This window comes from Sus scrofa, chromosome 14 (assembly GCF_000003025.6).
Source record: "Sus scrofa isolate TJ Tabasco breed Duroc chromosome 14, Sscrofa11.1, whole genome shotgun sequence".
Lineage (NCBI taxonomy): Eukaryota > Metazoa > Chordata > Mammalia > Artiodactyla > Suidae > Sus > Sus scrofa.
In genome coordinates this window covers 2510606-2533080 of record NC_010456.5, presented here as the reverse complement: position 1 = coordinate 2533080, position 22475 = coordinate 2510606, and the positions used below count along the sequence as shown (strand labels likewise).

The following is a 22475-nucleotide window of genomic DNA, read 5'->3' as shown; positions in this document are numbered from 1 at the left end:
CTAATCTCATTTGCAGTGTTTATTGATAGTGTGTAGATGTATAACTAATTTTTGTATATTGAAGTTATATTATGTAACTTTACTGATTTGATTTATTGGTCTAATAGTTTTTGTGGCTTCTTTGAGATTTTCTGTATATAAGATCATGTCATTTGTGAATAGAAATAGTTTTATTTCCTTATTTCCTATCTGGATGTTTTTATTTCTTTTTCTTATCTAGCTACTCTGGCTAGAATTTCCAATACAGTACTCAGTAGAAGTGGTGAAAACAGATGTCTATATATTTTCTAGACAAAATATATAAATATATATATATATATTTTTATCTCGGGGGACAACTTTCAGTCTTTTGACATTAAGTATGATATTAGTTCTGGGTTTTCTGTAAATGCCCTTTATTAATTTGAGGAAGTTCTTTTCCATTTCTAGTTTTTTGAAGTTTTAAAATTATTATTTAAAAAAATCATTTAAAGTATGTTGGGTTTTGTCAAATGTTTCTTAAGGATTAGTTGAGATGTTCATGTGGCTTTTAAATTTTTTCCTTTATTCTGTTAGTGTAGTGTATTACTTTGATTTTTATGCTGAATCACTCTTGCATTCCTGGTATAAATCCCTCTTGGTTATGGTGTATAAACCTTTGAATATGCTGCTAGATTTGGCTTGTTAGTATTTTTTTGCGGACTTTTATTTTTTTGAGGGTATCAGTATTCATAACGGTTATTGGTCTATGGTCTCCTAGTTAAATTCTTCCTTCTAATCTATTTTCTATGCTGTGACTTTTTTTTTTTTTGTCCTTTGAGGGCCACACTCTTGGCACATGGAGGTTCCTAGTCTAGAAGTCTAATCAGAGCTGCAGCTTCCAGCCTACACCACAGCTCACGGCAACGCCAGATCATTAACCCACTGAGCAAGGGCAGGGATTGAACCCAAAACCTCATGGTTCCTAGTCGGATTCATTAACCACTGCGCCACAATGGGGAACTCCTGCAATTTTGAATATAGAAATAAATTTCCCCAACTTGATAAAAAGCTGTTAGAAATGCATAGCAGTCATTATACTGAATGGTGAAGTACTTAAACACTCCTAAATACCTCCTTTCAATGCAGCCAGTCCTCAATCCAGGCAATCACAACTCATTTAAAATTTTACCACTTGAGTAGCTTTTGAATTCTCTCACTTCCTTCTAACTCTGCTAACCTCAGTCAGACCTTCTATCTCTTGATTGGACTACAGCTTGTGCCTCAAAGTGTCTAGCCTTGTACACCTAGGTATGGTCTCCAAATATAGATACCACCCCTCCCCATCCCCGTGCCCCTTTTATATGTTTGTTTATGGAACGTAAACTCAGTGGTTACTCCTTTTCTTTTTAACAGGGCCTGTAGCAACAATATCTGGCTTGTGCTGACCTGTCCTCTCACTGGTACTCCTCCTCCTTCTGGCATGACTGTTTTATGACTTCTCCTGTGTTGCCCTGCCTGAAATTCAGCACCTCCCTGTCCCTTCCCTCCCACCCCCCAACTCTTACTCATCTTTCCAATCTCGGCTCACATAGCCCTGTCTTGGAGAAGCTTTCCCTGACTATCCTCTTTTGCCCTCAGACCATGTCACTTCTGGTTACAAATTACTGTAGCACTCTTTAGAGCATGTACAGCATTTTGAATTGTATATTTTTGTGATGATTTGACAAATGTTTGTCTTTCCTTCCTAGACTGTAGTTCCCTGAGAGCTGAGCACCATAGTGTGTATGCAGTACATTTCAATGAATGAACATATCTAATCTTATCTACTTGGTTTTCTTCTGAGGAAAGTGAAGCTTGAACAGTGTAGCATAGTCATTCTTCCTTCAAGTGTAGATTTTGCCACTTACCAGCTGAAGGTAGTTACTTCTCCAAGTCCCAGTTATTTTGTCTGTTCCACAAGGATAAAAATAATACCTACCTTTTAGGTTGTTTTGGGGATGACAATAAACATGAAGCACTGAGAACCGTGGCCCACACATGCTAAAGAACTCAATTAGTGCTAGCTGCTGTCATTAGTATTGGGACCTAACCAAGGTCCTTCAGCTGTTTAATACAGAGCCAGCCCTAGATACCAGTTCTCCTTCATGATTTTCTCCATACTGAGATCATTTGGAGAGTTTGCAAATTAATCCTGCTGTAGGCCTAATTTCATCTTTGTACTTTTTTTGAAAAGTGGGTTTGCACAGTTTCTTGCATGGAGAAGCATGTGCACATTTTGTTGTCTTTAACTCAGTTACCAATAACGATCACCCCCCTCTTGTCTGCCCTCACCCCCTCAACCAGGTGGAAATGCATATTATACATGGAAAATTTTTGCTTACTCAGGGAACATAAGGTGGGGTGCAGGTTTTAGAAGACTTTGCATATAATTAAGGTCTGGAACTCGAATAATTAAAGGATTTTATGCAGAGGAGAGTTTAAAATTTGAGCATGTAATTGTTTTCAGAAAATTGATCTGACTACAGCAGCTGGAATGGGAGGCTGGATTTAGATGATGCTTTCTGATAAAATTAGGGAAGTTAGGAGGTAGCTGGGCTTTGGGGGAGAATAAACCTTCTATAGATTCAGGTTGATTGCTTATTGGATGTCTAAAGGGAAGTGGATTCAGGTTAATAAGTACATGGGACAGAGTCAGGAGAGAAACCTGGGATGGAAATATTGAGAACTATGTAGTGTGACAGAAAGAGTAATTGCAACATTGTCATCTGGTTTACCAGCCAAAAAACTGATCCTATAATGCTTGCCTGTGAAAAAGAATTGTTAGCTGTTGTGTACTTCTGTGTATACTTGGAAGTGATGAAACAGTATTCCGTAATTTAGAGTTTTCACCAATAAGCATGGCCTTTCCACTAGTTAATCTGATTTAGCTATGTAAAATTTAGTAGAATGTGACAGATTATCTTGGTGGGGCTTAAGGAGAGAGAAGTGAAGGGGCATGCTGTTGTAAAATTCTTCTCTTAAAGGCTGAAGAAAAGTGGTGAATATGAAGCATTAGATTGATTTTGTAAATATGTTACATATAGCACATTCTTTAAAAATATGCTTAAAGAGGAAGGCAAATAGGAAAGTTAGGATAAAGCTCTTGAAGTGAACCTCAAGGAGAAGGTAGATTCCTCAGTCCCAAGTTAACTAGCTGTGTATGTGGGAGTCTCTACCCTAAATACCTCACTAACTCAAATGTTTGTTTGTTTGTTTCCTTAACTAGGAATTGTGGTGCTCGGAATAAACAGAGCTTATGCCAAAAATTCACTGAGTAAAAATCTTGTAAAAATGGTAAGTGTAAAGGTTAATCTATTTGCTTCTAATATTAAGATAAACAGTATTGACATTAATCTGAAAATGATTTTTCCCTTACCCTCCCTATTTCTGTTTAGCTGTCAAAAGCTGTGGATGCTTTAAAATCTGATAAGAAAGTACGGACCATAATAGTCAGAAGTGAAGTCCCAGGGATATTCTGTGCTGGTATGTAAATACATAGATTACATTTTGCAAACTGTAGTCTAGTCTTTCCTCAATAGTAGCCTATTTTCTGTTATGAAGTGTTCGTGGTTTGAATTCTAGTAGAAACAATTCCTCTTTTTTTTTTTTTTTTACTGTTTTACAAGAAAGAGAATGCTTTGAATGCTTTGTTAGTATTAGAAGGAAACTTTTACAGCATGTGGAAAAGTTGTTTTGGAAGTTGAAAAAATAAATTGAGCCATTAAAATGTTTACTTGTGGTACATGAATAATATTTAGAAAAGATGAACTGGGAAGGAAAAATCATGTCTCTTTTTCATAACACTGTGCTCTGCATTTGAGAGTTGCTTAAAAAATAGTTTAATTGAGGAGCTGTAGTTGCCTCAGTAGAAAATGTTAAGTATAGACCTTTGTTTTGGCGGCTGGTGTTTGTAGGTGTGTCCACAAATCATATTTTTATTTATTTATTTATTTATTTTTACCTTTTAGGGCCATACCCACGGCATATAGAGGTTCCCAGTCTAAGGGTTGAATGGGAGCTACAGCTGCCAGCCTACACCACAGCCACAGCAACGCAGGATCTGAGCCTTGTTCTGTGAATTGCACCACGGCTCATGGCAACGCCGGATCCTTAACCCACTGAGCAGGGCCAGGGATCGAACCCGAATCCTTATGGATACTAGTTGGGTTTGTTTCTGCTGCACCACAGCAGAACTCCATCTGTGCTTTTAAATTGGTATCTACAGCAGCAGAATATGTTTTTTCCATTTGTACTACGTTACCAAAAAGTCAAGGATTAAATTGCTTTGCATTTTCCATATTTCTAAATATTTCTAAAAAAAGTCATGGGATTGAATGGATCTGTTTCAACTAGTAAAAATTGTAGATGATTCAGATAAAAAATGCTGATAATATACAGTATCATAGTAATTTACTAATAAGTAGGTAAAGGTAGATGTTGACTGAGTCATAAACTTTTTTTTTTTTTCAGTAAAAGTATAAACGGAATAATCCACTGGAGATAATTGGACACTTTAGGTTCAATGAGTGTTTTTTAACATTTACACTATAGCTAGAGTAATTCTGGAGAAGTGGAGAGTATGTCTAGACAAGGTTTTTAGAGGTATCTTAGCTGTGGCTGCTGTTCTTCAGTTTCGTTGTTGAGAGTCCTCAGTTTTTCAAGCTTCAAACTTTGCAGCTTCCCCCTTAAAATGTTCCTTAAAATATTTAGGAACATTCAGTTTCATGAGTTGCATTTTAGCTTTTGATAGAGTGTACTGTACATAAAAGGATTAGTTTTTTTTTTTAATTTAATTTTTATTTTTTTACATAATAAAATGCATATATTTAAACACAATTACATTCATACAGATTATTATATCATGGATCTTAAGAAACAGATTAAGTGACTCCATCTGGGGAAGTGGAATGGAAAATATGCTGAGACAAATAGGAAATCTATTCTATACTTTATCCCATTTTGTATGGCTTTCATCTTTACTATTTAGTATTATCTGTTACATTCAATTTTTCTTTAAAAATTAGCATTATATTAAAATTGTTGTATTATGCAACTAAAACTTATAAAGAAGAAAGCCTTATATACCATTAAATATTTTATATAGCATAATAAAAAGAATAACTTAACTGGTAAGAATAACAAAAATAATATACCCTCTGAAAATAAGTAAAATATAAAATGCATAAATTGGTTAAAAACAGTGTAACTATATAAATATGTCCTCACAGTTTGTTACATCTTATTGATTCTTCAATATAGGCATTACACCATTCTAGGTGATGTGATAAACAAGACATTATAGACCTTACCTTGTACCATGGAGAGAGATGGTTATTAATAATACAGTTGTAGAGCTGTATTATTGAATTGTACAGTTGCAGTATTTAATTATAATTATCATAAATTCTTTGATGGAGAGGAAATCAAAATCAGATCTAAGAAGACTACAACATTCCAAGAATGATGTCAAATGACCCCCTTCATGGTGGATTATGCACTTATTTACTATGAGATATATTCTCCAGAGATTCCTTGTTTGTGTATCAGTTGTAGATTTTTGGTTTGCAGTTATTCTGAAGTTTTGATATAAGAGTCTATATGTATATGAGATTGTTTTAAGTTGTTGTTCCCTTAATTGCAAGTTCATCTCCAGTGTCCTGCATTTGTACCCACCTCTTCTCATAATTTCTGATTTTGGTGGTATAATTGTGCATGGATGATTTTGTATCTTTACTGTATTGGTGAGCCTTGTCATTTGTAGAATTTTTGTTTCCTGTTGCTGTCTTTTCTTTTCTGCCTAGAGAAGTTCCTTTAGTATTTGTTGTAAGGCTGTTTAGTGTTGCTGAATTCTCTTAGCTTTTGCTTACCTGTGAAGCTTTTGATTTCTTCTTCAAATCTGAATGAGAGCCTTGCTGGGTAGAGTAATCTTGGTTGGAGGTTTTTTCCTGTCATCACATTAAGTATATCATGCCACTCCCATCTGGCCTGCAGAGATTCTGCTGAAAAATCTGCCGATAACCTTATCGGGTTTCCCTTGTATGTTACTTGTTTCTTTTCCCTAGCTGCTTTCAATATTTTCTCTTTGTCTTTAATTTTGGTCAGTTTGATTAATATGTGTCTTGGTGTATTCCTCCTTGGGTTTATTATATGGTATTCGTTGTGCTTGCTGGATTTGAGTGGTTCCTTTCCCATGTGAGGGAAGTTTTTGGCTATTATCTCTTGGACTATTTTTTCTGTGCCCTTCTCTCTCTGTTCTCCTTCTGGCACCCCTATAATATGGATGTGTGCATTTCACTTTGTCCCAGAGTTCTCTGAGACCCTCTTCATTTGTTTTCAATCTTTTTTCTCTTTTCTGTTGTGCATCTGTAATTTCCACTAATCTGTCCTCCACCTCGCTTATTCGTTCTTCTGTCTCCTGTATTCTGCTGTTAGCTGCCTCTAGTGAATTTTTTATTTCAGTTATTGTATTTTGCATCTCTTCTTGTTTAAGTTTTATATCTTGTATCTCTTTGGTCAGTGTTTCCTGTAAGTTATCCATCTTTGCCTCCAGTTTATTTCCAATGTCTTGCATCATCTTCAGCATCAACAATCTAAAGTCTTTTTCCTGGAAACTGAGAATCTCCTCATCACTTAGCTGTTTTTCTGGGATTATTCCTTTCTCCCTCATCTGAGTTATAGTTCTCTGTCTTTTCATTTTTAGAGGTTTTTGGTATGGTGACCTTTTTATAGATAATAGGGTTGTAGCCTCTCTAACTTCTGGGGTCTGCCCACCTTGTGGCTGAAGTGAGTATGGGGGCTTGGTGTAGGCTTCCTGATGGGAGGGGCTGATGCCTGCCCACTGGTAGGTGGAGCTGATTCTGGATGGGTTGGGGCTTAGTCTCTGGATGGGATTAGAGGCAGCTGTGTTCCTGAGGGGTCTTTAGGCAGCCTGTTTACTGAGGGGCCTGGCTGTGATCCCACCTGGGTTGTTGTTTGCCCTGGGGCTTCTCAGCACTGACTGATGGGTGGGGCCAGATTTTCCCAAAATGGCCACCTCCAGAGAAAAGCACTGCTGCTGAATATTCCCGAGAGCTTTGCTTTCAATGTCCTTCCCTCACAACAAGCCACATTCACCCCTGTTTTCCCAGGATGTCCTCCAAGAACTGCAGTCAGGTTTGACCCAGATTCCTATGGAGACCTTGCTCTGCCCTGGGACCCGGTGCACATGAAAGTCTGTGTGCGCCTTTTAAGAATGGGGTCTCCATTTCCCCCAGTCCCGTGGAGCTCCTGTGCACAAGCCCCATTGGCCTTCAGTGCCAGATGCTCCAGGGGCTCTTTCTCCTAGTGCTGGATCCCCACATGTGAGGGTTCGATGTGGGGCTCAGAACTCTCACTCCTGTAGGTGAGTCTCTGTGAACCAGTTAGTTTTCAGTCTATGGAGCTTCCCACCTGGGAGGTATGGGGTTGTTTATATCGTGAAATCGCCCCTCCTGCTTCTTGATGTGGCCTCCTCTTTTTCTTCTGGAGTAGGGTATCTTTTTTAAGTTTTCTGGTCCATTTGGGTGGAGATTGCTCAGTCTTTAGTTGTGAGTTTTGTTATTTTTAGGAGAGAAGTTGAGTTCCAGGCCTTCTATTCCCCATCTTAATCCTGTCTCTCCAAAAGGATTAGTTTTAACTTCAGTTTGGTAATTGAAGAGAGTAGGATTAGTATGCTCAGCTGCCTGGGTGATAACGGTTTGCAGTACTGGCTTCTGCTCTCACATTTTCCAACGTAATACTGTCCTCCTTGTACGGTTGTCAGAGGCTTGATCTGACAGTGTATGCAAAGCATACTACAGTAGTGAGTGAGTTATAGCTGTTAATATTTTTTTTTTTTTTGTCTTTTTGTCTTTTCTAGGGCTGCTCCTGCGGCACATGGAGGTTCCCAGGCTAGGGATCTAATTGGAACTGTAGCCGCTGGCCTACACCAGAGCCACAGCAACATGGGATCTGAGCTGCATCTGTGACTTACACCACAGCTCACGGCAACACCAGATCCTTAACCCACTGAGCAAGGCCAGGGATCATACCCTCAACCTCATGGTTCCTAATCGAATTTGTTAACCACTGTGCCACGACGGGAACTCCAGCTGTTAATAATTTTATAAAAGTATTATTAAAGTATTTTTCTTAAACAATATGAAAAACTTACACTGAGAGTATTAGAATTCTTGTGTCTGTGATCTTAGGACCAGGTGACTGTATTTCCACGTGACTGAATCTAATGCCATGACTGATGGCTCTGAGGTCACTGCACTCAGATCCTCTGAGGGCTGCCAAGGGGCTTATTGGGAAGACATAGGGCCGTTTGGAGGCTTTTAAGGAAGGCTCAATTATATGAATCTTTCAGGAGTGATGGTGATATAGTGAAGGTAGAATGATGCTTCAGAAATGTGTCTATCATAACTAGCATTACTGTCTTTCTCTTGGTAATTGGTTTTGTAATTATAATGCTATAATTACTGGTAGAATTCTTTTTTTTTTTTTTTAAATTGGTTCCTTTGCTGCCTATTTGTTTTGTGCCTCCACATTATCAGTATTCTTTGGACAAGGCTTTAATGCTTTAGTATAGTTTACAACTAACTATCTGTTATAGGTTGCCTTTCTGGGGATATTTTAAGTAATATACCAAATACTTTACCAGATTAACAAGTTAGCCTTAAGTACTTTTTCCAAGGGCTTATCAAGTCTATTTTCTTTGTTCCATATCCTTTTTCATAAGGATAATTTTCTCCTCTATTTTAGCATATTTTGTCCAAAAACACGTTTGCATGTTAGAAAAATTGCGGCAAATAGTTTTTAGTAACTCAGAGTGTGTAGTAAAACTATTCTTTTGAATTTCTCTGAAAGGTTTTCACCTTTTCTTAGGTGTATTTGAAACAGGCAGTTAGTAGATCTGTATTTATTAATATGTATACATTAAATGTATTGTAAGTCTAGGTAAACAAAATCTCTTTACATACTTAGAATATTTAAACTTCTCATAGTTTGTAATAGTATAAAACCTCAATTAGGCCTCATTTATTAGTTGTTGTTGAAAAACAGTCTTTCGCATAATTAGAGCTTTAATTTCTGTTCTGAAGTAGTCATATTCAAATCCCAAATTCTCAAAAATAGTGTACTCATTTATTGATTATTCTCTTAGCCCTCCAGCCCTTTAAAGTTACTCATTTTCCCTCTTCCCTTTTCTGCCCCATAAAGGTTTCTCTTCTCTGTACCTCTGTGTTCTAGTTGTACCTTGTTAATTTCCAAAAAAAAATATGAAGCTTATAAAGTGGTCTTGCCTCAAATTTCTTGAGGATGTGAACTTCTCTTTTTCTTCTTTGAAAATCATTTTATGTTAACACGGCACATAATAGGGACTCAACATGTATTTACTGAATTTAAAATGCCTCTAAACTGTGCTGTGATTCACTGATTTTTGAGGGGGGCTCTTGGGATGTGAGCAGTTTCTCTGAAATTGTCTTAGACCACTCTGTGAAGAATTCATTCATAGTATTTCTGGCTCCTGATTTTGTTTAACCTTTCTGTCCTTTTTTTCTAATGTGGTGGATGAGCAGATAATTAAGCACAATTAAAGTGATCCCTTCATGCACTGGAAGGTGGACTGAGTGATTTCTGACTTCTTATTTAAATCTACTATTTAGAGTCAACAATTGTATTTATTTATTTGGCTTTTTAGGGCCTCACCTGTGGCATAAGGAAGTTCTCAGACTTGGGGTTGAATCAGAGCTGCAGCTACTAGCCTACACCACAGCCACAGCCACGTGGGATCTGAGCCATGTTTGCGACCTACACCACAGCTCCCAGCAACACCAGATCAATCCCCCACCCATTGAGTGAGGCCAGGGATCAACCCGCATCCTCATGGATAGTAGTTGGATTCATTTCTACTGCACCACAATGGGAACTCCAACAGTTGTATTTTAATTACCTTTACATTTTAAAAATAAAATTTTAGTTAAAATAATAAATAGGTAGTATGTTAAAATGTATGAAATGTATACATTTTTCAAGTGTATGAAAAAGTATACAGAATCCTACTCTTGCCCACTCCCTCTACTCATTTCTTTCCCTAATAAAAAAAAGCAATTTTTATTATTTTATTTTTTTATCATAGTATTTCATTATACAGATACATCCAAATATACATAAATACATAAATACACAAATAAATACATGTACTTGGTAAAATGTTAAGGGATTACTTAAAGTGCTAGTATGAAGACTATGTTATAGTGTGAAAAATACAGTTTATAAGAGAGAGCTGCTTGTAAAATGTTATTCCCATTTTGATAGTAAAAACTATATCTTCAAATAAAAGTTATAGATTAGGAGAGATACTTTCTTTTCTCCATCTTCAAACTTTCTGTAATAAGTATAGTGAAGAATTATATTAAGCAGATATATACAAGTAGATAATTTTAAACCAAGTGTATCTGGTTTTGGACACCAAAATTACGGAGTTTCTTAATGTTGGAACATTTGAGAGAGAAAAATTTCAAAATATAAAGGCCTTCTACAGTGATTCAGATGCTTTCATGTTATAGACTGTTAGGGCAAGTGCCTGGTCAAAGTGGTGCCTTAGCTGGAACTACCGCTGACCTCTAGGGCAGGTTTTTGTTTACTATATCAGTAATTTTTAATCTTGGAGTACGTAGGAGGTCTCCTTTTTAAGTTTTTAAAATTTCATGTGCTTATACACTGTAGTGATCTTATGTTGTTTGAGAATACATGTAATGTCAAAATGCCACTCTGGTTACAGTAATGTTATTCAAATGAATTTTCCGTTATTAACCACAACGCTATCAAGATACAGAAGAAATATATATCACAGTTATCATGGCCGTAGACAATATTTTCTATACGTATATGTTTTCAGATACTGTGCCATTACCCTGGCCATAACTCCAGGCTGGGAATCAGTGTTTTGTACTCTTTTTTGGGGATTAGAACATTGCTTCTGGGTTCATGTCTTGCCTGTTCTTCTCTTAGAATACCGAGAATTTTGATGATCACAGCTCATTGTGGAGCACTGGCTACACAGATTGTGTTAGAGATTGGCCTGAATGTGTGCTCTCTCCCCTGCCTAGTCTAGAAATTATTTATCTATTCATTTAAACATTTTATCTTGTTTCTTTTTTTTTTTTTTTTTTTTTGTCTTTTTGCCTTTTTTCTTGAAGCCCCTCCCCCGGCATACGGAGGTTCCCAGGCTAGGGGTCGAATAGGAGCTGTAGCCACCGGCCTACACCAGGGCCACAGCAACACAGGATTGGAGCCGCATCTGCAACCTACACCACAGCTCACGGCAACGTTGGGTCTTTAACCCACTGAGCAAGGGCAGGGATCGAACCTGCAACCTCATGGTTCCTAGTTGGATTTGTTAACCACTGCACCATGACGGGAACTCCCTTTATCTTGTTTCTTACATACACACAAACACATACACAGATAGAAAACTGAAGTGATTTTGCTCTTTCAAAATGTTTAGGAATAAAAAAAATTAATGTATTATCTCTAATGAAATTATGAAAAAGTCCTTTTGACTAGGCTGCTGTAACAGATGTAAACCTTTGATCCTAGTCATCTGTTAATTTTTGGTTTTTTAGTGTTCTAACCCTAAGTAGTAGCAAAGCACATATGTATCGTGTTTACCATGAAATTTTTGACATGAAATCCTATGAGAAATTACTGAGACTGAGGATTTTTTTTCTCTTGAAATTCCTGAAATAGATTATAAACAATTCTTGGTAATTGATTCCTCTGTGTAGAACTCTAAATTGAGTGTTTCACTGAATTATACTAGTGTGGGTTTTTTTTTTTTAAAAGTAAAGGTACTTTTGCTTCTGCTTTTGAGTTCTAGTAAATTATGTTCTGACTAAAAACTTCTCACTAAAATGTCAACATGCTTTATTGAATGTCGTGAGTATTGTTCAAATGGATGTGGGTATCATGATAAGGTTTGTTAGGTGGAGGCCTCTGACTAATGAAGTTATCTATTCAGTATTGTTTCGGAATCTCAGGTTAGGTTATATTGGTTTACTTGTGAATGCCAGTCCCTTAGAGGGTTTGAGAAGTAAAGTGAAAGGATAAATATCTACAAATTTGTATTAGTTTAGCATGTGGTTCTTATCTTGGACATAAAAAGACATGTTATAGAGATCTGGATTATTTGTAATAAAATGTACCAATTTTAAGTATATATGTAATTGATTAATTTTGGCAGATGTTTAAACCATGACGACAGTTGGGATATAGAACATGCTTATCCTTTAAAAAACTTTCTCTTTTCTTTTTTAATTGAAGTATAGTTATCTTATAATACCATGTCAGGTCCAGGTGCACAACCTGGTGGTTCATTCTTCCTATGGATTATAAAATGATCGCCATGGTTAGTCTAGTCACCATCGGTCATGAAACAGCTGTTACATATTATTGACTATATTCCCCATGTTGTGCATTTATTTCATCCCCGTGAGCCATTTATTTTGTGATTGGAAGTCTGTACCCCTTGTCTCCCTCACTTATTTCACTCATCCTCCTACCCCTGTCCCCCTCTGGCAGCCACTTGTTTGTTCTCTATGTGTGACTCCGTTTTTGTTTGGTTATATTTGCTTGTTTTGTGTTATAGATTCTACATATGAGGAATCATACAGTATTTGTCTTTTTTTTTTTTTTTTCACACAGCATAATGACCTCTTGGTCCATCCATGTTCTTGCAAACGACAAGATTTCACTCTTTTTTATGGCTGAGTAATATTCTACCTATCACATCTTCTTTATCTGTTCACCTAAGAGTGGACACAGGGTTGTTTCTATATCTTGGCTATTGTAAATAATGCTGCAATGAACATAGGAGGTGCATATATTTTTTTGAATTAATTTTTTTTTTTTTTCTTTAGAAGGATACTAAGGAGTGAAATTGCTGGATCCTATGGTAGTTCTGGTTTTAGTTTTTTGAGGACTGTCCACAGTTTTCCATAGTGGCTGCATAAATTTACATTCCTTCTAGCAGTGCACAAGGGTTCCCTTTTCTCCACATTTTCACCGACACTTGTTATCTCTCTCTCTCTCTCTACCTGCCTGTCTATCTATCTATTTAATAATAGCCAGTTTCATTGTGGGTTTTTTTTTTTTTTTTTTTTTTTTTTTTTTTTTGCGTTTTAGGACTGCACCTGTGGCATATGGAAGTCCCCAGGCTAGGGGTCGAATCAGAGCTGCAGCTGCTAGCATATACTACAGCCACAGCAACGTGAGATCTGAGCCATGTCTGTGAACTATGAGTGGGGCCAGAGATTGAACCCGCATCCTCGTGGATACTAGTCAGGGTCATTACCACTGAGCCACAATGGAAACTCCCTTATGTGTTTATTTTTATTTCAGTTCCAGAGTTGTGATTCTATGATAAACTCATAGTTAGGAAATTGTCAGTTTGTGTATATTCTCAAGCCAGTGATTCTCAAATGTGATCTGTAGTCACCAAGATGGGCGTCCATGAAGTCACAGTGATTTTCATAGCAGGAAGGTGTGATTTGCACTTTTCAGTGGGTTGGCATTTGCACTTATGAGGCAGAAGCAGTGGTGGGTAAAATTGCAAGAATCAAAAATTGTCCTCAATCTATAGTCATTTATGTTAATGTGAATGGCTTATTTGTATTATTCAATGAATAAATAAATGCTTTAAAAATTCTGTCATTTCAGTTTCTAATAGAATAAGTATTGATAGATCTATATAATCTTTTATTTATTTATTCATTTATTTTTGTCTCTCTCTCTTTTCTAGGGCCGCACCCTTGGCATATGGAGGTTCTCAGACTAGGGGTCTAATCGGAGCTGTAGCCACCAGCCGACGTCAGAGCCATAGCAACGCCAGATCTGAGCCATGTCTGTGATCTACACCACAGCTCACGGCAACACTGGATCCTTAACACATTGAGTGAGGCCAGGGATCGAACCCGCAACCTCATGATTCCTAGTTGGATTCGTTAACCTCTGAGCCATGACAGGAACTCCAAATCTATATAATCTTAACAGTGCCTCTTCCCTGTTACCCCTAAGATTATAAAGGGGTCCTGAGACCACAAAGTTTGAGAACTACCACTCTAAGCTCATGGTAGATGTATGAACAAACAATTATTTTTTTTCTTTCTGATGCTGGTCTTTGGGAAGGAAAACTTGGGCAATATAATTCCTTTGACAGGTAAATTCAGTCTGTATTTAAGGCTATATGAATCTTACATAAAATTTCAGTTTGTTGCCTTAAAATTTTGTTTATGACTAGATATTATATTTGTAAATACAATATTTGCAGGTGCTGACCTTAAGGAAAGAGTCAAAATGCATTCCAGTGAAGTTGGTCCTTTTGTCTCCAAATTAAGAGCAGTGATTAATGAAATCGGTAAGCACAATTAAATTCTCCTTTTAGCATGCTGAAAATCACCTTATATGTTAGATTTAAAAAGTTGCCCACAGTCTTTATATATAAGCTTTGGCTAAAGTATTTCTGTAATTGGATAGTCATGATCTCTGGTTGGTTGCAAAATAGCATGTGATGTATTTAATTTGAAAAATTGTGAAAAATATTTTATAATTAAAGATGCCTCCTATTTATGATGACATGGAATAACAAGTAGTTATTAGACAACAGAGAATAATTTGGCATAAGCCTTTGACATAAAGTTTTTGTATTTTTTAAATTGAGTACACAAACATTTATAGATTTATATGGGATTATACTGTTTCCTGAGAATTAGACCTTTCTGTAATGTTTATATTTCAGTATATATCAACTTAATTTATTAACTTTTTAATATACTGTTGCATAGTAATCCATAGCATAGTCTTATCTAAAATTTTAAATTATTTTTTTGTTAATGAATATTTAAGTTTTTTTGTTTTGGTTTTTGGTTTTTGCAGTTTTTTTTTCTATTTTGCTATAAAGCATTGATTATCTTTATACAAAGTCTTTTAGAATATTAATATGTACATTTATGGAATAGATTCCTAAATATGGTATTGCAGTTCTAAGTATTGCGTGTCCATTTTACATTTTAATATATCCTACCAGATTATATTGCAAAAAGATTACACTATTTTATATTACCATCAAATACGTGACAGTGTCTGTTTGCTTATATTCTTGTCAGCATTTAGTGTTGCTATTTTTTAAGTTTGCCACAGTTAAAGAAGAAAATACATCTTATTATTTTAATTTGTATTCTCCCAGATGCTAGTGTAATGTTATATCTTTCAAATTAGAGTTATCTTTTTCCTTCTGTAAATTGCCCGTTCACATTCTTCATTCTCTTTTCTATAACATTATTTAACAGCTATTTACTTAAAAGCCAGTTTTGCATTAATCTTTTGTTTGCATTGCATATGATATCTCTTAGTTCCACTGTAATTCAGTTCTAGGAGCTTTAATTATCTAGAGGGTACTAAGTTCCCTTCATTACTTTTCTTTTTTCCTTGAAGATCGTCTTTGCTGATTCTTATACATCAGCTCTTCCAAATGAATTTAGAATTATTAAAGTGAGGAAGAAAAATATCCTTCTGAGACTATGAACAGAATTTCTATAAATCTTCTTTAATAAAGAATTGACATTTTTATGGTACCGAATCTTTCTGTTCATGATGTGCATGGCTCTTATTTTGTGGGGGAGCATTTCATGTTGTAGTGTTCTTCAAGAAATTTTTCTTCACATTGGCTTTGGCCTTGTATTATTTTTCCCCTTCATATTTATCCTTAGCTATTTTATAGCATTTATTCTTTTGAATGGGATCTTTTCTGCCTATTTCTGTTGAAGTCTGGTTATTAATTGTAGGTCTGTAGGAAATTTGTTAAATTTTATGTGCTTATTTTCTATCATGCTAACTTACTAAGAACTTGTAGTAATTATTGTCATTTCTCAATTTTCTTGTGTTTTCCAGAAAGCAAAATGTTCATTATATATAAACAATGCAATTTTTATCTCTTCTTTTTCTAACATTTCTCATATATTTTCCCATTTTTGTTGTTTTAATTTGAATTTCTGTGGTGACATATGATGTAGAACATCTTTTCATGTGCTTTTTTGGCATCTATCTTCTTTGGTGAGGTATTTATTAGTCTTTGGCTCATTTTTAATTTTTTTACTTTAATTTTTTTAAATAGCTATTTCCCCAATACAATTTTTTTTTCTACTGTACAGCATGGTGACCCAGTTATATATACATGTACACATTCTATTTTTGTACATTATCATGCACCTTCATAAGTGACTAGACAGAGTTCCCAGTGCTACACAGCAGGATCTCATTGCTAATCCATTACAAAGGCAATAGTTTGTATCTATTAACCCCAAGCTCCCATCCATCCCACTCCCTCCCCCTCCCCCTCGGCAACCACAAGTCTATTCTGCAAGTCCATGGTTTTCTTTGCTCTGGAAATGTTCATTTGTGCTGTATATTAGATTCCAGTTATAAGTGATCATATGGTATTTGTCTTTCTCCTTCTGACTTACTTCACTCAGGATGAAAGTCTCTAGTTCCATCCATGTTGCTGCAAATGGCATGATTTGGTTCTTTTTTATGGCTGAGTATGATTCCATTGTGTGTATATACCACATCTTCCTAATCCAGTTGTGTGTCGATGGACATTTGGGTTGTTTCCATGTCTTGGCTATTGTGAATAGAGCTGCAATGAACAATGCAGGTGCATGTGTCTTTTTTAAGGAAAGTTTTGTCCGGATATATGCCCCAGAGTGGGATTTCTGGGTCAGATGGTAGTTCTATGTATAGATTTCTAAGGTACCTCCATACTGTTCTCCATCGTGGCTGTAGCAGCTTACATTCCCACCAACAGTGCAGGAGGGTTCCCTTTTCTCCACACCCCCTCCAGCATTTGTTATTTGTGAACTTATGAATGATGGCCATTCTGACTGGTGTGAGGTGGTGTCTGATGGTAGTTTTGATTTGCATTTGTCTAATAATCAGGGATGTTGAGCATTTTTTCATGTGCTTGTTGGCCGTCTGTACCTCTTCCTTGGAAAAATGTCTCTTCAGGTCTTTTGCCCCTTTTCCCTTGGGTTGTTGGCTTTTTTGCTGTTGTGTTGTATAAGTTGTTTGTATATTCTAGAGATTAAGCCGTTGTCCGTTGCATCATTTGAAACTATTTTCTCCCATTCTGTAAGTTGTCTTAGTCTTTTTTTGCTATTTCTTTGGGCTGCTCCCGTGGCATATGGAGGTTCCCAGCCTAGGGGTCCAATAGGAGCTGTAGCCGCTGGCCTATGCCAGAGCCACAGCAATGCGGGATCCGAGCCACGTCTGCAACCTACACCACAGCTCATGGCAACGCCGGATCGTTAACCCACCGAGCAAGGCCAGGGATGGAACCTGCAACCTCATGGTTCCTAGTCAGATTCGTTAACCACTGTGCCACGATGGGAACTCTTGTAAGTTGTCTTTTTGTTTTCTTTTTGGTTTCCTTTGCTGTGCAAAAGCTTTTCAGTTTGATTAGGTCCCATTGGTTTATTTTTGCTCTTATTTCTGTTGCTTTGGGAGACTGACCTGAGAAAATATTCATGTGGTTGTTGTCAGAGAATGTTTTGCCTGTGTTCTCTTCTAGGAGTTTGATGGTGTCTTGTCTTATATTTAAGTCTTTCAGCCATTTTGAGTTTATTTTTGTGCATGGTGTGAGGGTGTGTTCCGGTTTCATTGATTTACATGCAGCTGTCCAGTTTTCCCAGCAATGCTTGCTGAAAAGACTGTCTTTTTCCCATTTTATGTTCTTGCCTCCTTTGTCAAAGATTAATTGACTATAGGTATCTGGGTTTATTTCTGGGTCGTCTATTCTGTTCCATTGGTCTGTCTGTTTTGGTACCAGTACCACACTGTCTTGATGACTATGGCTTTGTCATATTGCTTGAAGTCTGGGAGAGTTATGCCTCCTGCTTGGTTTTTGTTCTTAAGAATTGCTTTGGCAATTCTGATTTTTTTGTGGTTTCATATACATTTTTAGATAGTTTGTTCTAGTTCTGTGAAAAATGTCATGGGTAATTGGATCGGGATTGCTTTGATCTTAATGATTTCCTTCCTTCTGCTGACTTTAGGTAGATTGCTTTGGGTAGTATAGCCATTTTTACAATATTAATTTTTCCAACCCAGGAGCATGGAATATCTTTCAATTTCTTTACGTCTTCTTTAGTTTCCTTGATTAATGTTTGCTAGTACTCGGCATATAAGTCTTTCACCTCCTTGCTTAGGTGTAATCCCAGGTATTTGATTTTTGGGGTGCAGTTTTAAAAGGTATTGTATTTTTGTCTTCCTTTTCTAATGTTTCATTGTTAGTATACAGAAATGTGACTGATTTCTGAATGTTAATCTTATCTCCTGCTACTTTGATGAATTTGTTGATCAGTTCAAGTAGTTCTGGGGTTGAGTCCTTGGGGTTTTCTATATACGGTATCATGTCATCTGCATACAGCATGTCATCTGCATACAGCGACAGTTTTATCTCTTCTCTTGCTATTTAGATGCCTCTTATTTCTTTTCTTTGTCTGATTGTTATGGCTAGGACTTCCAGTACTATGTTGAATAACAGTGGTGAGAGTGGACATTCTTGACTTGTTCCAGATTTTAGTGGGAAGGCTTTCAGCTTTTCTCGAATGAGGACTATGTTTGCTGTGGGTTTGTCATAAATGGCTTTGATTATGTTAAGGTATGTTCCCTCTATACCCACTTTGGTAAGAGTTTTTATCATGAGTGGATGTTGGACTTTGTCAAATGCTTTTTCTTCATCTATTGAGATGATCATGTGGTTTTTGACTTTTCTTTTGTTAATGTGCTGTATGACGTTGATTGATTTGCATATGTTGAACCATCCTTGTATACCTGGGATGAATCCCACTTGGTTGTGGTGTATGATCTTTTTTATATGTTGCTGGATTCAGAAGACTAAAATTTTGTTGAGAATTTTTGCGTTTGTATTCATGAAAGATATTGGCCGATAGTTTTCTTTTTTGGTGGTATCTTTGTCTGGTTTTGGAATTAGGGTGATGGTGGCATCATAGAATGTCTTTGGGAGTGTTCCTTCTTCAACCTTTTGAAAAAGCTTAAGGAGGATGGTGTAAGTTCCTCTTCATTTGTTTGGTAGAATTCTCCTGTGAAGCCATCTGGCCCTGGACTTTTATTTGTAGGGAGTGTTTTTATGACATATCCAATTTCATTTTTAGTGATTGGTCTGTTCAGTTGATCTCTTTCTTCTTGATTCAGTTTTGGCAGGCTGTACGTCTCTAGCAAGTTGTCCATTTCTTCCAGGTTGTCAAATTTGTTGGCCTACAATTGTTTATAGTATTCTCTCATGGTTTTTTGTATTTCTGTAGTTATCTGTTGTGACTTCTCCTTTTTCATTTCTGATTTTGTTTATTTGGGCTTTCTCTCTCCTCTTCTTGGTGCGTCTAGGCAGAGGTTTGTTAATTTTGTTTACCTTTTCAAAGAACAAGCTCTTGGTTTTACTGATTTCTTCACTTGTTTTTTGAATCTCTATTTTATTGACTTCCTCTTTGATCTTTATGATTTCCTTCCTCCTGCTGACTTTAGGTTTTGTTTGTTCTTCTTTTTCTAATTCATTTAGGTGTTGGGATAAGTTGTCAATTTAAGATTTTTCTTCTTTTTTGAGGAAGGCCTGTATTGCTATAAAATTCCCCCTGAGCACTGCTTTTGCGGCATCCCATAGATTTTGAGTGGATGTCTTCATTATCATTTGTCTCGAGCTATTTTTTTAATTTCTTTCTTGATTTCCTCATTGACCGATTGGGTTTTTTGTTTGTTTGTTTGTTTGCTTTGTCTTTTTGCCTTTTCTGGGGCCACTCCCATGGCATATGGAGGTTTCCAGGCTAGGGATTGAATCAGAGCTGTAGCTGCTGGCCTACGCCAGAGCCACAGCAACGCGGGATCTGAGCCACGTCTGCGACCTACACCACAGCTCATGGCAACGCCGGATCCTTAACCCACTGAGCAAGGCCAGGGATCGAACCCGCAACCTCATGGTTCCTAGTCAGATTCGTTAACCACTGAGCCACGACAGGAACTCCAACCCATTGGTTTTTTAAAAGCATGTTGTTTAGTCTCCATGTAGTAAGCTTTTTCTCATTTCTTTTCCTGTGGTTGATTTCTAGTTTCATGCCATTGTCGTCAGAGAAGATACTTGAAATAATTTCTATATTCTTAAATTTGTTGAGGTTAGCTTTGTGCCCCAGTATGTGATCAATTCTTGAGAATGTTCCATGTGCACTTGAGAAGAATGTGTATTCTGATTTTTTTGGATGTAATGTCCTGAAAATGTCAATTAAGTCTAACTTTTCTATTGTATCCTTTAGGTTCTCTGTTGCCTCACTGATTTTTTGTCTAGAGGATCTGTCCATCGTTGTGAGTGGGGTGTTAATGTCTCCTACTATGATTGTATTCCCATCGATTTCTCCTTTTATGTCTGTTAGTATTTGTTGTAGGTGTCTGGGTGCTCCTATATTAGAGCCGTATATATTGACAATTGTAATATCCTCTTGTTGAATGTATCCTTTAACCATAAAATAGTGTCCTTCTTTGTCTTTCTTTATGACCTTCCTTTTTATGTCTATTTTGTCTGATATGAGTATGGCAATTTCTGCTTTCCTGTCTTGTCCATTGGCATGAAATATCTTTTCCTGTTCCCTCACTTTCAATCTATATGTGTCCTTTGCTCTAAGGTGAGTTTCTTGCAGGCAGCAGATTGAAGGTTTTTGCTTTTTTATCCAATCTGCCACTCTGTGTCTTTTGATTGGAGCATTTAGTCCATGGACTTTTAAGGTGATTATTGACAGATATATATTTATTGCCACTTTAAACCTTGTTTTCCAGTGGATTCTATGTTTCTCTTCTTGTTTTTTTTTTTAATTTTTTTTTGGCTTGGATGGTTTCCATTTATTTTATGCTTGAGTACTTTTCAGTTTTTGTGAATGTAATGTTTGGTTTTGATTTGTGGTTGCCCTGTTTTTTAAGCATGTTAAGTCTTTCCTATATCTGCTTGCTTTTGCCTGATGGTCATATAGGCTCAGACATATCGAATCTATATTTTCTTACTTTCCTTCCCCACATTGTGTGATTTTGATGTCTTTTTTTTTTTAAACTTCTTCATGTTTAGATCTGTATGCTGGCTTATTTAAGTGATTGCTTTCCAGTTGTGGTTTCCTCCATCCTAATTCTTCTTTTCTCTTTTTTCTCTCTCTTTTTTTTACTTGAGAGGACCCCTTTCTGTATTTATTTTAGAATGGGTTTAGTATTGCTGTACTGTTTTAGCTTTTGTTTGTTAGAGAAATTCTTTATTTCCCCTTCTAATTTAAATGATATTCTTGCTGGATAGAGTATTCTAGGTTGCAGATTTTTTCCTTTCAAGACTTTAAATGTATCTCGCTGCTCCCTTCTGGCCTGTAGTGTTTCTGTAGAGAAATCAGCTGATAGCCTTATGGGGTTTCCCTTATAATTAATGCTTTGCTTTTCTCTTGCTGCCTTTAGAATCCTCTCTTTATCTTGAACTTTTGCCATTTTTATTATAATATGTCTTGATGTGGGCCTGTTTGGATTCAGCTTGTTTGGGGCCCTCTGTGCCTCCCATATCTTGATATCAGTATCCTTTAGATTTGGAAAGTTTTCAGCCATAATTTCTTGAAATATGTTTTCAATCCTCTTTTCTTTTCCCCTTCCTTTTGGAATTCCTATTATGCATAGATTGGCCTGCTTTATATTATCCCATAGGTCTTTACATCGCTGTCATGGTTTTTCATTTGGTTTTCTGTCTATTGTCCTGATTGGGTGATTTCCATTATATCATCTTCCACATCACCGATTCGTTCCTTTGCACTATTCATTCTGCTCTTTATTGCCTTAAGCTCAGTTTGTATCTCTACAAATGAATTTTCTAGTTTTTCTTGGCTCCTCCTTATATTTTCTATTTCCTTTCTAAAGGAATCTGCATTACTGTTAACATCCTCTCTTAATTCCTTCAGTATTTTCACTGTCTCCTTTTTGAACTCAGTGTCTGTCAGACTGCAGAGGTCTCTTTCATTGTTGTCTGCTTTAGGTGAATTCTCCTGTTCCTTTAAAGTGGGAATGGTTTCTGTGCTTCTTCATCTTGCTTGTGTTTTTCTTTTTCTGTGAGTTCACTGAAGCCAAACTGTAGTCTTGTAAGGCTACTTCTGTGCAAGAATACCCCTTTGTATTTTTTGGGGGGTTACTATTTATTTTTGGTGTGGGAGTTTTAATATTTGCTGTCTCTTGCTTCTGTGTGAGCCGGCTGTTGTTCTCAGGATGCTCAGTGTGTTTTTAGGGAGAAGGGGGCAATGGGTAGGGCCATCAGTCGGTGCCTGGTTGCTGGGCTCTCAATAGCAGCAGGGATCTGCAGGAAGGTGGCACAGGCTACTCCTAGTTGCAGGGCCCTGGGAGGT

General features: G+C 36.7%; 1 protein-coding gene across 2 annotated transcripts in view; it reads left to right on the top strand.

Moving 5' to 3' along the window:
- Positions 1-22475, top strand: part of AUH (AU RNA binding methylglutaconyl-CoA hydratase) — a 147874-nt gene that overhangs the window by 13249 nt on the left and 112150 nt on the right. For both annotated transcript variants that reach the window (XM_013990241.2, XM_001928792.6), the window contains exons 2-4: positions 3227-3294; positions 3396-3483; positions 14330-14416. In XM_013990241.2, coding sequence (XP_013845695.1) covers positions 3227-3294; positions 3396-3483; positions 14330-14416 — 243 coding nt within the window. The remainder of the gene's footprint in view (positions 1-3226; positions 3295-3395; positions 3484-14329; positions 14417-22475) is intronic.